General features: G+C 42.7%; 2 protein-coding genes, 1 long non-coding RNA gene and 1 other non-coding gene across 4 annotated transcripts; 1 reads left to right on the forward strand and 3 right to left on the reverse strand.

Annotated features, from left to right (window-relative positions):
• The first annotated feature begins 164 nt into the window (after positions 1-164).
• Positions 165-6,251, forward strand: ppp1r11 (protein phosphatase 1, regulatory (inhibitor) subunit 11). Its single transcript, XM_068710798.1, has 3 exons — positions 165-537; positions 1,502-1,610; positions 3,444-6,251. The coding sequence occupies exons 1-3, from the start codon at positions 460-462 to the stop codon at positions 3,626-3,628; spliced, it is 372 nt and encodes a 123-aa protein (XP_068566899.1). The 5' UTR covers positions 165-459; the 3' UTR covers positions 3,629-6,251.
• Positions 6,252-8,664: 2,413 nt separating this feature from the next.
• Positions 8,665-13,838, reverse strand: cunh6orf47 (chromosome unknown C6orf47 homolog). Its single transcript, XM_068710800.1, has 3 exons — positions 13,385-13,838; positions 11,719-13,152; positions 8,665-10,342 (listed from the first exon to the last, which is right to left on the reverse strand). Exon 2 carries the CDS (start codon positions 12,632-12,634, stop codon positions 11,726-11,728), a length of 909 nt encoding a protein of 302 aa, XP_068566901.1. The 5' UTR covers positions 12,635-13,152; positions 13,385-13,838; the 3' UTR covers positions 8,665-10,342; positions 11,719-11,725.
• A 411-nt stretch (positions 13,839-14,249) lies between these two features.
• Positions 14,250-16,681, reverse strand: LOC137872350 (uncharacterized). Its single transcript, XR_011102868.1, has 5 exons — positions 16,338-16,681; positions 15,660-15,763; positions 15,428-15,466; positions 14,708-14,805; positions 14,250-14,432 (listed from the first exon to the last, which is right to left on the reverse strand). It is a non-coding gene; the product is annotated as an uncharacterized lncRNA (long non-coding RNA).
• LOC137873308 (small nucleolar RNA SNORD52) lies at positions 15,319-15,387 on the reverse strand. The gene has a single exon (XR_011103160.1). It is a non-coding gene; the product is annotated as a small nucleolar RNA SNORD52 (small nucleolar RNA).
• Positions 16,682-17,097: the final 416 nt, after the last annotated feature.

Here is a 17,097-nt window from a genome sequence, read left to right on the forward strand (position 1 = left end):
TCACGCCAAACCGAGAGGAGGCATCCTGCCTACGTTTAAAAATAAAACGACATATGGAAACAATGTTCACCAAAAATGCAATATTAATGACCTAACTGCTCCTTCATTGGATACATAATATTATGGAATAGCACGGTGGTTTGGCGTGACTATTTTGTGTCTATGCGACACCATGATTCACAGAGCTGATAATCGTTTTGACGTGAAAACCTTCAACTTCCGTTTGAGTCTGACGAACTCATTTGGCAGCTTGACCACATCTCAACATAGTGTTCAACGCCTCATTATCTTCACGTCAACAATCTTCAATTTTAATACAGTCTGTTATTTAAAGAACTAAAATCTGTCATTGTGACGTTAGCCTTCAGAACGAACAGACATCGTCTATCACTGACGGTCGACTCCTGCTCTTCATATTTTAAAGCTAGCTAACGGTAGCGTTAGCCAGCAGCTCCAGGGATGGCGGAGGTTCCCGGGACATCGAGTGAGACGATAACGGAGACTGTTCAGACGAGCACACCGCCGCCGCCCCAGCAGGTAAGCTGGCCAGTCGTGAAGACGTTTGACTGTTTTGCTAAAAGTTCTCTTGACTGCAGAGTAAAACCTCTCGGTGGTGTCCAGCCCCAACGAGGCCGCGCTGCTTGCAGGCAGCGTTCATGTTGTCATCACAAGTTGTAACACGGCTGTCAGTCTTCACGAGGCCTAACCCGTTCATTATAACATGGCAGTCACGTCACTAGTTACGATGTTAGCTAAGTGAGTTAACGTTACCGTTGACATTACAGCAACCGTGTATGTTGGTGCAAAACGTTCAAACGTGCAAGACACATAATAACGGTAGACGATCATGTGTCCGATATACTGTATACAGTCAACAGATGTGGACCACTGTCCACGTGCTTCTGCTCTGGGTCTGTTTGTCCTGGTTTGGTCCTTAGTTTAAATGAAGGGACATTTTAATGCTTAAATCTTCCAACTTTGGGCCCTGTCCAGTTCCAACATGATAATGCCCCATATACAAAGCCAGGTCCGTGACCTCGACCCCATCCAACACCTTTTGGGATGAACTGCAAGATCAATCGCAAGTCAGGAATTCCACGTTCCACTATGGCAAGTGGCCTGAATATTCAGGTGTCCACATACTGTGGGCCATGTAATAATTGTTTTATTTGCAACAAATCTAATCAATCCCACTGATATCCAATTAAGTTGGTGAGAACCTAATGGGACAATTATTGGCGAGATGATAAGATATTGCTGCATATGTTCAATATGAAAAATTCACTTGAACATTATGTCACCAGACTAGTTGCTGAGAGGGAACAGACCAATGTTCCATGTTTTACAATTTGAAGTTCTACCTTCTGCGTTGGCCCAGGGAGCCAGCAGAGCCTTGTGAATGTGTAGCGCTTGACGTGAGGACCTCCTGGCTGTGTGACGACTCGGTCAAACACGACGTCCGGCTTACATTTGAAGCCCGGTATCTCTCACGTGTTTACAGGAGGGACGAAGCCTGACAATCAAGCTGAGGAAGAGGAAGACCGAGAAGAAGGTGGAGTGGTCCAGTGACACCGTCGACAACGAGCACCTCGGGAGAAGGTCTTCAAAATGTGAGTTCATCTTCGTCCTCGTGACGCACGCTGCAAAGTAGTTAATGCACCGGTTCCTTTTCCGTCAGCTAAGGTCAGATAATTGAATTTGATAGCTGGAGCTGCTTCAGCATGCTGCTAACAATGGTATAGGTCGTCCCACATTGTTATGCTGACTCCTAAACAGTGGTGCTATATCTCACTGAGCCACGCCCTCCAACCGTTTTACAGTCTACATCCAAATATCTAGAGGCAAATTCTCACAACGTCACTGCTGCCACAACCCCTGAATCAACACATCATGTACAGAGAATACTCTTCTTTTTCTATTTCTATTGGAGTACTGCATGTTACTGTGATGGTGGCAGCAGGCTGTGGCTGGGTGGGAGTGGTCCTTAATGTTCTCTGAGCTCTTCAGGCTCCTCTTGTCACTGGTGCGCAGCAGATGAAGACCAGTTATATTCTAGGTAGTTTTTATCAGTCATAACAATACAAAATAGAATCAAAGACGGTCTTTGTTACTCTCGCTTCACGGTCTACAAGTCGAGATGTTTTCCAGTGATGCTGGTCTGTCCATCCATAATGACACTGCTGACACCCTCCTCTATCCGTCAATGTACACATATTTACTGTGTATTGGAATCTGTGGATCAACATAATACAGTCAAATTATCCTAAAACATTTATAGCACAATTGACATGCCAAATGATGGCACTCCTTCCTCTACTTGACTAATCCTGACCATAGCAGTATATGACATGCATAAAGTAGCTGACAGCGTCATAAGCCTGCGCATTAAGAGTGAAACCTGAGCAAAGAAAGCCCAAAGGTGTTCTCTGTCTGTACAAATAATCTCATTCTGAGCTCTCACAATTCTGACTTCAGAATGTTATTAATATCAGCCGTTATGCTCTTCTATATATATATATATATATATATATATATATATATATATATATATATATATATATATATATATATATATATATATATATATATACATATACACACACACTGCCTGGCCAAAAAAAAAAGTCGCCACCAAAAAAAAAGGTCACACACTCTAATATTTCGTTGGACCGCCTTTAGCTTTGATTACGGCACGCATTCGCTGTGGCATTGTTTCGATAAGCTTCTGCAATGTCACAAGATTTATTTCCATCCAGTGTTGCATTAATTTCTCACCAAGATCTTGTATTGATGATGGTAGAGTCTGACCGCTGCGCAAAGCCCTCTCCAGCACATCCCAAAGATCCTCAATGGGGTTAAGGTCTGGACTCTATGGTGGCCAATCCATGTGTGAAAATGATGTCTCATGCTCCCTGAACCACTCTTTCACAATTTGAGCCCGATGAATCCTGGCATTGTCATCTTGGAATATGCCCGTGCCATCAGGGAAGAAAAAATCCATTGATGGAATAACCTGGTCATTCAGTATATTCAGGTAGTCAGCTGACCTCATTCTTTGAGCACATACTGTTGCTGAACCTAGACCTGACCAACTGCAGCAACCCCAGATCATAGCACTGCCCCCACAGGCTTGTACAGTAGGCACTAGGCATGATTATCCAGGTGGCGACTTTTTTTTTGGCCAGGCAGTGTACATACATACTGTGTATATATACACTGAAGTGTGAAACAGCTCTTTGATACACAGCTCTGCCTCTTCACCGTCCTGCTGAACTACTTCATTTATCAAATCAAACTGCAACTGAAGATCTATTTTTACCGCATGCGCTCTATTTGTGAAGATGAGCGTTTGAACCAGATGTCGCTCTGATGCAGTCGGCGAAGGCGTCGGCTGCACATGTAGCTCACATGGATGCATCCTTACCGTGTATGTTGTGTTCCAGGCTGCTGTATTTATGAGAAGCCCCGGCAGTTTGGAGAGTCGTCCTCTGAAAGCGAGGGAGACGACGATGATGAAGGGTGCGGCAGTGCTCACTGTATCCTGGGCCACGGCAGGAGAGTCCCTGGACAGAGGGGGGGTGGAGGGACCACAGGGCCCCCAAACTCTGGAGGGTCACACAACCACTAGTGAGCCATCCGGCTGAATGTGGGCTCTGAGGGGTTTCTCACCATGACAACGACTGCACTCTTTTTTTTTTTTTTTTTTTTTTTCTTTTTTTTTAGTTTGGTTCCATCACTGAAGTACAGGTAGGAGTCTGCAGCTGGAGCAGCTGGAGCAGGATTACTGCCGCTGTACTGCCGCTCTGTAAAGCACAGAGCTACATGGATTATTGAAAGAGCTTAATTGAAAAGCCTGCTCTCCTTTCTACAGATAACAGCATGCTCAGTATTGTGCCAACTGACATGCGTCACATGGAATGATGACTACAAGTTCACATTTAAAACGTTTTGAAGGAGACGTGCGGTAGTGATTGTTGCATGTTTTAGCCCGTTTACTCCGCATCACTGTACATCACCGCTGAGCATTCTCCAAAGCAGCTAGCAACATGGTAGCATTAGCAATGCGTTCCTATTTCCCAGGCAGCCATTGGTTTCCATTTAATTCACTCTGCTATGACAATAAACTGAGGCTTGTGATCCATCACGGTGAACATCATGGCTGCTTTTATTTTTGTCCGAGTTGTTATGGTGATATGTAATTAAGTTTTCAACCGACGACTATTTCTTAATTGCTTAATCCACTTTAAATGTTCTCAAATAATGGAGTAGTGAGGCTAGAAAACAGAGTGCATCTCTCTATTCTGGACCAGTGAGGGTGTGGCATCTTAAAGAGAACCTGTGCAGATTCATTCTGTCAAGCTACTGAATGACACATCAGTACAGCTCTATTAAAGATTTGTTTCCAATTCATTTGATCAATTGTTTGTCAAAATGTCAGAAAGGTTTTAGAGCTATAAGGTGACATCTTGATGTGGCTCGTTCTGTCCAAAAACCCAAATATATTCCTGTCACAATTATATGCCCAAGTATTATTATTCTGGCTTTTTTTTTTTTTTTTTTTAGCCAAAACATCAGCCTGCACTTAGCCTGCATTATCCCCCCCCTCCAACAATCACACAGGAAATGATGGATTACAAGCCTTTACAAATTGTTACTGCCTGGAAGTCGGGACAAAGGGAGTCAAATCCCTCGGTGTCATGTGACAGCGTGCTTTGGAAAATTGTTGGCAGCAGTAATGTAAACAAAATGTGATGTCATAAATGAGCCAAAACATGTGAAGTCACTGGTACTGTGTGTGTGTGTGGTGTAGTGATGTCACCAGGCCTCCTCTACACACACACACACACACACACACACACACACACACACACACACACACACACACACACACACACACACACACACACACACACACACACACACACACACACACACACACACACGATGAACCAACTCAGCTCGTTAGTGTGCAGCTGTTTAACCCTTCAACATGCAGTGCTGATGGAAGCATTGGACTGCACAATGTTTACTACCAATCATCTCCATATAGCTGCAGACCATGTGACTGTCTCTAGAAGTGAGATCGGCATGCTGTAGAACGAGTGGACTTCAGTGGCTAGAACAGTTGGGAGTGCTTTGGATCAGCAGTAATGTAAAGAGCTTGTGATTTTGTCATGAATGAACTAAAACACATAGAGCACTACATGTTCTACGATCGCTGCAGAGTTCAGACGTCTTTGCCCAGACAGTTGTGCCTCCAACAGCACATGCTGGAGCTCAGCGTGTTAGGAGGGCCGTTCAATGCCGAGTTATGTAATACAACGCATTGCTTTTTATTCTTAATTTATTGCTGGACTTCATTCTAAACATGCTAACACTTGATATGCTGTCGACCTCAGTCCATGTTAGTAACATTGCAATCACAAACCATGATGTGAGACTCGGACGTTCTCCTCTTTTGTTTAGTTGAGTGAGTGCTGTCTGTTTCTGGTTTAAAGTTTAGTGACACACGCTGACGGAGCATATTGCATAAGACTATATTCTGATAGTATGATCTGTCCGACTACGTGGTCAGGCCCCTGTTCTTCATATGTGGAGAACTTCATTAACTTGATCAGTGAAACTACATATGGAGACCGTGGGTCAGATTTCCGATCCCTGTTGATGACAGAGTGCTGGTGTGTGTCACTCTAAACCCTCTGCTGGTTTCATTGCTCCATCTGTAGATGAATCCATTGTATTCAGTGGACAGTCCTAGAAACGATGACTTAGTTTATTTCGTTGCACAGGATGGTAATGAGATGGTCGGTGACCACACCAGTGTGGACAAATATGAAAAGTTCTTTTCTGTTAATGCACCATTAGGTTCCCATTCAGTACAGGTGCATGTGGGTCATTAAAGACTGAGGCTGTGTGTGCTCTGCAGGATGAGAGAGTTCTTCTCAACAGGACAGGTGGAGGTGGAGGTGCATGACTGCTGCCCCGGGCTTTGTACTCGTGTCTCAGCTATGACTAAAACGTACCGGATACAGACCCCATCGTCACCCTCATCCTCTGCAGTTTCAGACCTTGTTTAATATGTAACAGAAGTGTGAAGCACACTGTTCATTTATGCCACCACGTTCTGTGCTATCTCTTCACATTGACATTGTTACATATGTACATTGTTCTTGTACTGGTACTGCACCTTTCTGTATATACTATTAAGCATAATGAAAGCAGGTTTAATGTGAATTAAAGTTTTAAACCGATTGAAGTGGCCTCCGTGTGTGTGTGTTGTGTGTTATATAGGAGTATGACCCTAAATCAGGGGTCACTAAGTCGCGGTCCGGATCCGGATCTAGATGCCGTTGTATCCGGACCCTGGACCTAAAACCGATAGATAATTGAAAATTATTACATTTTGACGGAGCGCTACTATTTTAACCGGCGCAGCTTTTCCAGCATTTACGGCGCTTGTTCAGCGGTGCAGGAAACATGCCGACCAATGCGTCACGTGATGCAGTTTAGCCAATCAAATATGGGTATTCTGACAAGTTTCCTGACTCGAGTGAGATGTACACACTGGGGAGAGACGAGGAAAGAGATCGCAGAGCAGGACAATTACCACTCAAGGGGTGAAAGTTAAATCAGAGAACGGTATCATAAAAGAGAGAAATATTCAAAGAGAGATTTTGACCAGGATTTGGCAGACTCGTATCGGTGAATGCTTCCTACGGGCAGCTGTGTGACAGTTTGTCTTAATTGTAGCAGACTATCCACTCACATTTGAAATTAAGTCACAGAAAATAAACATAAAGGCCCATAATGATCAGAACTAAACATCAAATCACTGACCAACAATGATGTGAACAGAGAGAATAGAGCTGAAATAAGAGGATTAATAAATGCACACAGATTTATCTTGTTAGAAAATGTTGTATTGTTAGTTTTTTTTTGATTGACATCACTTCACACCTGAATGAACTGAATTTAAAGCTGCAGGGCAATTCAGTGAAATACATTTTTCTAAAATTAAGAAATTTAATTTAAGATGCACATTTTTCAACATCTTTCTGTTATGTCAGTTATTCTTTAAACCAGCCCTTATTTTACTGAGATGAGAAGAACATTTATTTATGTATTTCTATGTATTATTTATAATTCAAGTTAAATTTGAAAACTGAGAATAATTTATTTGATTTGACAGTTGTTGGCTACACATATATATATGTATATATATATATATATATATATATGTGTATATGTATATATATATATATATATATATATATATATATATATGTGTATATATATATATATATATATATATATATATGTGTATATATATATATATTTATATATATATTTATATATGTGTGTGTGTGTGTGTGTGTGTATATATGGCACTAAATAGTGCAAGTTAGATATTATTGTAATTTTGCATGAGGAGATTTTCTCAATCTGGACCTTTTGGAAATGTACTTGAATACCCCTGCCCTAAATGGTCATGAATCAGCATCTTTTATTTTTTCTGGTTTAGGTTTAGGGTCGTGATGGGCAGGTGGCACATGAACTGGGTAAATGATCGCGTGTCGTGTTAAAGCGCTGTGAGTGGTCAGAAGACTAGAAAGGTGTGATATATAAATAGATATCAGAAAGATGTGTAGGAAATGAAAAGCAGACGTCAATAAAAACGACCGTGTTCAGTACACTCTGAACACAACACAGCCGTCATAATGAATAACTGAAAGGGAGACAAACAACTGCGCCAGACTTTATTACCTGATTTGAGTTAGTTTCAACCGCTTTCATGAAACCTGTTAGTCAACTATTATCAAATTGACTAATGTTTTCATTAGCAATATAAATCAAAACATTACTCAAATGATAGTGAAATGGCTGCAATGAATTCTTTTCTTGTCTTTTATTTGGTGTGTAAGATGAGGAATGGCCCTCACAGTTTCCTAAAGCACAAGGTGTTATCTAGTGTTAACTAACCATTCAGCAAGCTGACAACTGACATATTGGAACTAGTAAGTCCATATCTCTTCCTGTTTGAGTTGTTATAGAAGCTTCTCTGTGTCTCCAGTGTGAAGAACTACAGAGGGCTACTGGAGCTTGTGTTACATCCCATAATATAAGTGCAAAGGATGTTTACAGTGTAGATTTGACATCATTCTCTGCTTACTCGGATATTCAGGCCTCAGCTGCAGCAGGATGTGGCCCGGGGGGGGGGGTCCTCCAGAATCTGGCCATCGACAGCAAACAGCGACTTTCCCTCGATGCCAACAAAAAGAGATTCATTCTGCCGTCGCCACCGACAACCCGGAGCGAGCCGCGATCCGGAGTTTACTTCCTCAGTGGACTACATTTACCATCAGCAGTGACTCCGGCCACACAAACGGTGGAGAGTTTTCTCGTTCAACAAGCAATCCATTGACGAAATAGTTGCAGGTAACTTTTCTGTCGACTAATCGATTATTCCAGCCCTGAATATGCAATTTCATTTTCATGTTCAAGACAATTTGACATTTAGTTTCATGTCATAACGGAGCATTCACTGAAAATGACTTTTTTCCTTTTTCATTTTGGTAGCAGTTCTGCCTTTTCATAAATATGGGATTTTATCATTGCTATTCTAATTTATTCACACATCATGTGAACACAGTTGGACAAATTACATCTCAATAAGATCATTTAATTACAACATTGTTCCACATCGTACAGGCTGTGATACAGGGAAGCAAACGTAGCCATGTTTTTATGAGTACATGGATTAGAGGCGCATGCTGTACAGAGAATGTCTGATGTGGTTAAATACATTACTGTTGAATATAAAGCATGCTATTGTGCACTAAAACCAACACATCATCTTTGCTCTTTTAAATCTAAAGCATAAAGCCCATAAAAACGCATACTTGAGGAGAAAAGTTCAGTTTGAAACAAGCGATAGCAGAGAAATACATGAAGTAGAAAACGACACGTGAGAATGTGCTGCTGGTATCATGTGTCACTGAAAACCTATATATGTTATATAATATATATATATATATATATATATATGTATATAAAGTACTCTATACCTCTGCAACACTTCAGTACGTCACAAGTACTGAACCGTTATATTTATTTATAGTATTTAACTATCACAGCTGACAGCAATTAAGACGCTTTTTCCCAAAAAATAGTGAACATCAAACCAACCACAGCATTTCATTCATTTAGTCCTCGGTCTGAAAACACACATTCTATTTAAAGTGACAAACGTTGGACATCTTATGGCTTCAGTAGGGTACATGTAGTGTGAGCGTGACATCAGCCTTCAGCCTTCGGTTCATCAGTGATGTCACACATAAGCATGACTCAGCATGATCAGACAGTAAACAAAGCGGTGCTGCACTTTGTGGTCCGGGAGTGATTTTTTACAAACTAGGTGATGACGGCGAGCTAGAATAAGCTCGTCTCCATTTCCAAATGTCCCTCAAGCTGCTTGAACTAAAAGACAGCTGGGAGGACTGTTTGTTGGGGAGACATTTAATGTGACGGTAGCCAAAGACAAATCCAAGCTTCAGAACACTAGTCTACGGCGAAACTGCACTCCACATGATAGAACCGTAGGATTCAAATGTCACTTCATTATGAAAGTCCTCTACACAGAGCCTGAACAGGCTCCAGGTCACTGCGGTCAGGGAGGACTGTGCTGCTTCAGAAAACACGTGTGACCCTTTTGACCTGACCATGGGGGGCACTGTGACGTGTTTGTCTACCTGAAGACTCTTCCGTCCTGAAGCACAGCTTCGTCCTGTCCCTGCACCGTTTCCTTTGACCAGATCGTCTCTTTGTCTCTTTCTTTTCTTCCTCGTGGTGATGCCTACAATTTCAGATAATGCAAGCTGTGAATTTGGTTCTTTTGGGTTCAAATTTGTTCATTTTCTTCACACCCAGAATGCACCACAGGCGGTCACCTGGTCCCAAACTGGTCTGATGGTGAATCGTGACAGAAGTAGTCCCTCAGGACAAGAATTGCAAGACAAACAATAAAAAGCAACAGAGTGAATCTTTCTCTTCTTTCAACGTTCGCGGCTCCTTTTATTACCGAGTAGTGGGTTTACTTTCTGATACTTAACGTCGTACCGCGATCCACGTGAACATCCTGGTGACCACATTCAGACTGAGGACACATCGATAGTGTTGAGCATAAAGTGACACGAGTAAAACGTCGATGAGTTTGTGATGAAGGCGCAATACAATCGTTAAGCGACGCTGCAGAGCACAGAGGTGCAGAACAGCGTCCCGCTGGAGGAGGCCTGGCACAGCTGGACTGATGTGGACTCCTCAACACACTGCGTCTTCTCTGCGTCTGTGGAAAAGACAGAGCTCTCTTAATAATCAGCAGCTCATCTGAACGGCAGAGCTCCGACATGAGGTGGGCGTGCACAGAGGCTGGCGCTGGCCTCTGGTTGGTGCAGTGCCTCTGGACTTCTGGAAACTGCCCAATCATCAAAATAGGTCACATATGAACTCATCAAATGAACCACAGGAGACTGATTTTCTCCACATTGCTTTGGATCAGTTTCGGTCTTAATTGAGCAGTTTTGGCCGTCATTTCTACCACAGCTTCTTTACTTCAGGTCAGCTCTGTTTTTGGACACTGCTTGGCGTCAGACAACCAATCAACGGCGCTCTATACATCACAATGTAAGGACGGAGCCGTATAAGGGCACGCGGTATGTGTTAGTGTGGCTACAGGCTGGAACTCTGATGGTGCATCTCTCTGTTGACAGACTACTATGAAGAGCGAAGCAGTGGGAGAACTCTGTGGATCCTTTCATTGTGTGGTTCCTGCTGGTTTCACAGCACTCAAGACGATGTCACACTCCTTTCTCTATGGTAACACATTGTGCACGGATGAAGAAGGCCTTACTGTGTGCGAGTATGTGAACGCTTGTTCCTCTTACAGGATCTGAATTAGAAACGTAGACACTGCCATGTCAATCAATAGGAAATAGTAAATGGGATCATTGTGGCCGCTAGTAATCGGACTAAAGAAAGATATTCTGCATATTCTGGCCAAGAACCAAGAGCTAGCAGAGGACTTATTGACAACTATAAAGAATTAGGTATCAGTATCAATCAGCACAACTTACTCAATTGTGGCCAAAATGAGGGTCAGACTATTTTTGTAGAACACAGCTAACCACTCAGTCCACTATAAGAAACGAGTAAAAGTCTGGCATTCAAAATCTTACAACAGATTGATGAAAAAAAACAAAAAAAACGTACTTGTTCTGCAGAATAATTGCCCTTGTGAGTGATATATTAGTATGTTTTACGTTATAGTTATCAGTGGAAGTAGTATTTTGTGTCACGCTGGAACTATTTAAACTACTTTCTAGTTTATTCTATATGAAAAGACCATCATACCTTTTGAACTTGAAAACTGAACCTGCCAAGTAAGGAGTAGACTTTTGAGGCAAATACTGATATTGATAGTTGGGAATATTTCATATAGGGTAATGGTATATCAACAAATACTAATAAACATAGACACAATAAGCCAATTGTGTTGCTCCTTTGTTTGGCTCAAGTATATGCATGTAGTGGAGTAAAAGGCACTATTTTTTTGAAATATAAATTGAATTTATGCATTCATAAAAGCAAAACACTACTGTAAACACATATAGCAGGAGTTAAAATGTAACCTGAATATCACATGAGACGCATGAGGGGGCTTACCTTAGGTTTAACTAGTCTTCACCTTGTCCTTAGCAGACACAAGCTTTTCTTTCGGTTCCCCACTGTCTTCCATGTCTTCGTTCACCTCGCCCTCTTCATCATAGTCTTCTTTTTCTTCCTCTACGCCGAGGATCACACTCTGACGGACACTCACAGAGATCACCAACGCCTGGATGATGCCATAGATCAAAGCAAACTGAGGGAGATACTCCTGGATCAACCAGAGTAGTCCTGCCATTCCGACTGTGGAGACAAAAAACATGGCCATACCGTGGAACCACAGCCTCAGAGCTCCCTGGACCCCCAACACCTCCAGGATCAGCTTGGCAGGGGGGGACACGGTCCACAGAAAGCCAACGACAAACAGGTCAAACAAGTGGCGGAGGAAGTTGAAAGAGATCTCGTAGTGCTCTGGAAGGATTTCCACCTTCAAGCTGTGCGCAAAGATTCGGAAAGGAGATGTCAGCTCAGAGGAAGCAGGCGTAGGAGACGGAGGAGGCGTTCCGTAGTCAGAGAAGTCCCCATCAACATCACAGTCACACACATCTCCACTCCGACCATCACGCTTCCTTCGTCTTAATCCACTTGCTTCGGTTTTCCTTGGCCACGAAAGGTAAGACGTTGGGAGGTATGTATTCCACCATCTGGAAACAGGCTCTGAATTTGTGCTCATCTCCTGTTTCTCAGCGCTGAGGACTTCTATCGCCATGGGAGGAAGCTTCTCCTGCGCCTCCCAGTACTCCTCTGCTGGACTACTTTGGTCATTTTGACGCCTCCACCCTCCCCAGATCCAAGAGGTCCACCCCTCCGTGCCGTGATCGTGGCCCTTGGTTATCCCCGGTGTGGTATTCCCTGACACTGCACCGCTGCCCCATGAGCGCACCCACCCCCACGCTCGGCCTACCGCAGCTGTCATGCTCTTCTCTGAGCGTGTTGGAGTTGAATTAAAATCGAAGGCACGCAGTTGTCAGCTCCTCTCGCTGACGTTGTCCCGGCAGCTCTGTGAGCTCACTGGATAAGCATGTACTGTCGGTTCAGGTGTAAAAGTTGTAATACTTGTTCACGAGGATTCAGGCCTGGGCAAATACGTCCTCAAGCCATAGACACACCTGTGGGTGTGTTTGGGCAGCTCAACAGACAGAGCGACACCTCCTGCATTACTTACAACGCTCTTAATGAAATGACAGCATTTGTAAGGCAGGCTTCTCGTCTACATGTCTTTGGTTTAACCTGGCAACCATCGGAGCCACGGATACTTTCAAACAACTCAAAATCACCGTAGAATGTGCTCAATGGGCAGGTTAGCAGCGGCTAGTTACTAGTGAGCAGGTTGAGTTGACTTTTTAAACGTCAACCGACAACAATTAACGTCATTGTTTGACGAACTTGTTCAACTTTCCAGTCTTTCGGAACACATCGCTTCAGTCTTCACACCTGCAAATCAAACAGAAACGTTAACGTTGCTGAAGCTTCTGCCCAATCACACGTCAACGTGAAGAAGAGTTAGCTAAGTTCCACGTCTTCATAGTCGTGCAGGTTTTTAACGTTGCTAGGCAGACAGATTGGTTAGCAACTAACGTCAGCTGACTAAACCGTTACTGACACATTTAAGGAAAATGTTTGTCTAGTTTTTGTTGAGTCTCGGCTAATATAAATGCATGCTTACCTTCAACTACGTTAGCTTGAGTTCGTCCGTCAGACCGTAAGCTAGCCCTCTTTGTTAGCATCAAATAAGTCGGCACACAGACCCAAGTTGCTCAACTTCTGGAGGCCGTGTCGGAAACACACCGACGCGTTTATCGTTTGGATTTAGCTTCCAGATAAAGCTCACTAACGATGGGTATTTCTACCATTGACGGTGCTGCTAATCAGCAAGAAAAAGGTAACGTGCACCGGAACGTTTATCGTTAACACTACCTAGCTAATTATGAGAACAAAGACGGACTACCGGTTATGTGTCATCCTTCAAAATAAAACTTAACGTTACTTAGTACATACTCTTTACTAGGTTCCGTGCTTTCAATACATTCCAAGCTCAGACGTGGCAGTAGTCTTACCCGCTGTCATTTACTTTGAGGCACCATGTTAAGAGTTTAAGACGTGGGTCAACCAGGTGATTACATTACATTACAGCTGGTCACGTGGAGAGCTGGTTGGATTTATAGTCTTAACCAAACGGCACTCCTTCACGTGGCCGCACGGTCTTACAGTAGTTAGAAAACTAGAGCATTTCTTAAAATGCACACCATCTCGTGCTGCATAACAGTCTGTATACATTGCAGGATCGAGTCACTCTAGCTACTAACTGGATGAGGTTTGGTACTTTAATCTACCACCATCATTCAGTATAGTTTGTATGTAAAAGTTGAAATGTAGCAGTGGTCCGTGCCATTAGTTACAAAACTCCATAACTATGTAGTACTGGAGCCCATGTCCTGTCTTTATTATAATAAACCTGCCTTTACTGAGAAGAGGAGAGAGAAGAGAAAGGAGAAAAAAAAAAAAAAAAAAAAAAAAAAAAGATACTCAAGTTCTTTTCAACCATTTATTTGAAACGTCTTTAAATACATCCACATGTCAAGGGTTAGAGGAAAGAGCCCGTTTATATGAACAATGACAGTTGATGCTTCGTTTCCTGATGACTTGTATGGACCCGTCTTTGACGCTTGCAGCAGTTCAGGACCGTCATCCAGCTTGGGCTGCCACCGCCGTACCTGACAACATAGAAATATCAGTGACCGGTGTTCGGCTTCCACAAGCTCCTCAACAGAAGCTCAAGCAGTCCGAGTGTCTCAGTGCGCTGCGAGTAGACTTCAGTTAACATCAGTAGAACCAAATAACTGAATCATCATTGACCAAACAGACAAAAGCTATGGGAGAAAAGCGCTACGCCCCATTTGATGGTCCTAATCTAGAGTTATACACATCATGAAGGCATTATTCAATATTACAGCGGCTTATAGCCCAGACACTTCTGCAGCTGCATTACCTGAAAAATGAAACCTTCATTGGGCTGAACTTTGAGAGAAGTTGGTGCTCGCAGCCATTCGTTCGACGTCACCTCCTTTCTGTCAGTGTGGCGACGAGCTACAAGGCAAATAAGGTGCATCAATATCACCACATGGCAGAACAACGACACGTTCAGGGACCACACCTGTCTGATGTTTTACCCCTTTACTGCAATCAGTTTTTTCCCCCCAAAGAAACTGGTTCTGGATAACTGGGTCAGTTCCATTGCAATACGGTGGCAGCAGAATGCAGATGTACGCAATACAGTTTAACTGGTACTACGGTAAGTAAGAACATGTTGGTGAGTTTATAGTGACTAATAAGTGCCATTACTGTCAATGACACTGAAGTGATGCAGTACAAACATTAAAGCCATCAGTCCTTGTATTTGTATCACACCACCATAATGCATCTTTCATAAAAGCAGCCATGTTGTAATGATCAAACTTAAGAACTTGTCATGCGTCTCCACATGGACTCATGATGTAGAATAAAATGGGTTGAGTTGTAGAGGACAACTATGAATTGTCCAGCAGTTCTACATGATTTGCAGTAAAAGGGCTCAAACATAACACCGGTGGTGTAGTTATGTGGTCAGTGCACTGTGAAGACATCTTCATGCTTTTGTCAGAGACTCTAGTCTATGAAATCATCATTCCACATAGAACTACAGAATAGAGGCCTTTAGATCCAGACTTACCTAGAGAGCAGTCTTCATCCAGTCCGCTACGTTAAACACCTGGTGAGTACAGAGACGACAGCATCAGAACCAGTTCTCATGTTCACAGTTTGTACTGAGATGCGGTAATATGCATGCTCAGTGCACTGTGAAAGAGCATCATGTATAATCAGAGACTCTAGTCTAGTGAATCATCACAGTAGCATATTGTTCTCATAGCGCATCATTCAGTGGCATCAGTCCTGGCCCTCACCATGGATGCAGACCTCTCCTCACTGAAGGCGGGACCTGTTCTGGAACACCCAGCAGGCAGGAGAACCACCTGGTGGTCTTCAGATGCACCCATCTTCAGTCAGCCTGAAACAGCAGGAGAGTTAATTTATATTAGTCAAGGGTTGTAGTTCCTGTCTCATGAAAGCATTTTAAATTAAATATACATCTTTAGCAGTTTTACACAAAGCAGGGACACTGAAACAACATCTTCAGGGTCAGATACTGTAAGTTACTTTGATTGAATACAGATGTACCTGAGATATAAATATTAGGGGGAGACTAGTGAGCTGAGAAGAACTTTAAATTCTACAGTTAAATCGTTGTGTAGTCTGGAGAGAAAGTACATTTTGTTTTGAAATGGCATGGGGTCAATGGTATTTATAACCTGGATTCCTATAAAATATACAGATCCAGGACTATCCCTAGTACTTCTGTACAATGACGACCTCATTTTGCTTTTCATATTTGTCTCAGTAACATAAACATGTGTAATAAATCTTAGTTTGTAGGGTTATTTTAGAAAATATGCCACTTAATTCTGATAAATTCACTGTAGCCCCTTATTTAACTACCACATTAACGTTAGTAATGCACTCAAACATGCATCCCATGAAGGACTGCTTTTCTGAAAACTGCAGTATAATAACCACCGACTCACTGTATTCATCCACCTCCAGGCCTGGTTCACCCGTTCATCCTTGGACACAGTCTTCATAGCAGTAACTCATCGAGGAGCCTCGTTGTCTACCGAGAGAACCAGGAGCTCACAGGGCCATGGCAGTTCTCCTGCCTCGTGGTCTTCTCGCAGGGCCATGTGCTCCGCGTGGATGAAGCACAGCTGACGTTGCTCTTCTTCCCTTTTCTTAAAGGGACTACGTCATAAGCCTGAAACGCACGTAAGGAATACTCACAGTGCTTCACGTTACCTTCCATCGTTTTTTTCTAAGTATTGAAATCTATGAAAACTCCGGATGACTACTGTTCACGTCCTACTGCGTAGAGCGCCGCCAGAAAGAGAATGAACCAACGTCCGGCCAGGGTTTATATACACTGGTCCTTCACAGCACCCACGTGCTTTTGGTGTCCCCAATAATGCCTGTTTGTGCAAATTATACAACAGTCTATGTAAAATATACCATGGATTAAATGTACATTTCAACAAAGAGAAAGTACAAGAACAACTTTAATACAAAAAGGACCATTAATGTATCATCACTATGGACTATGTGTTTTCCCCCTTTTGGGGTACTTCTAAAGTAAACTAATGTCTCATTTGAAGTCTTAAGATGTTCATCTGAGCAAATTGCTTATCAATTTGAGGACAATTTTATGTGAATAGGAAGAAAGGGTCGAAAGACAATACATATAAAACATTTACAGATATGAGCTGCAACAAAAACTCAAGCTATCTGTCTTTG

The sequence above is a fragment of the Cebidichthys violaceus genome, unplaced genomic scaffold (genome assembly GCF_023349555.1).
Source record: "Cebidichthys violaceus isolate CVI_PGR_0920_01 unplaced genomic scaffold, fCebVio1.0.p SCAF_16, whole genome shotgun sequence".
NCBI classification, from domain to species: Eukaryota; Metazoa; Chordata; class Actinopteri; order Perciformes; family Stichaeidae; genus Cebidichthys; species Cebidichthys violaceus.

What these genes read in the sequence shown, in the direction of transcription:
- ppp1r11 (XM_068710798.1), top strand. Translation starts at nt 460, where the DNA reads ATGGCGGAGGTTCCCGGGACATCGAGTGAGACGATAACGGAGACTGTT. An exon ending in CACCGCCGCCGCCCCAGCAG is followed by an intron (nt 538 to 1,501) that starts GTAAGCTGGCCA and finishes ACGTGTTTACAG; the next exon opens with GAGGGACGAAGCCTGACAAT. An exon ending in CGGGAGAAGGTCTTCAAAAT is followed by an intron (nt 1,611 to 3,443) that starts GTGAGTTCATCT and finishes GTTGTGTTCCAG; the next exon opens with GCTGCTGTATTTATGAGAAG.
- cunh6orf47 (XM_068710800.1), bottom strand. Translation starts at nt 12,634, where the DNA reads ATGACAGCTGCGGTAGGCCGAGCGTGGGGGTGGGTGCGCTCATGGGGC.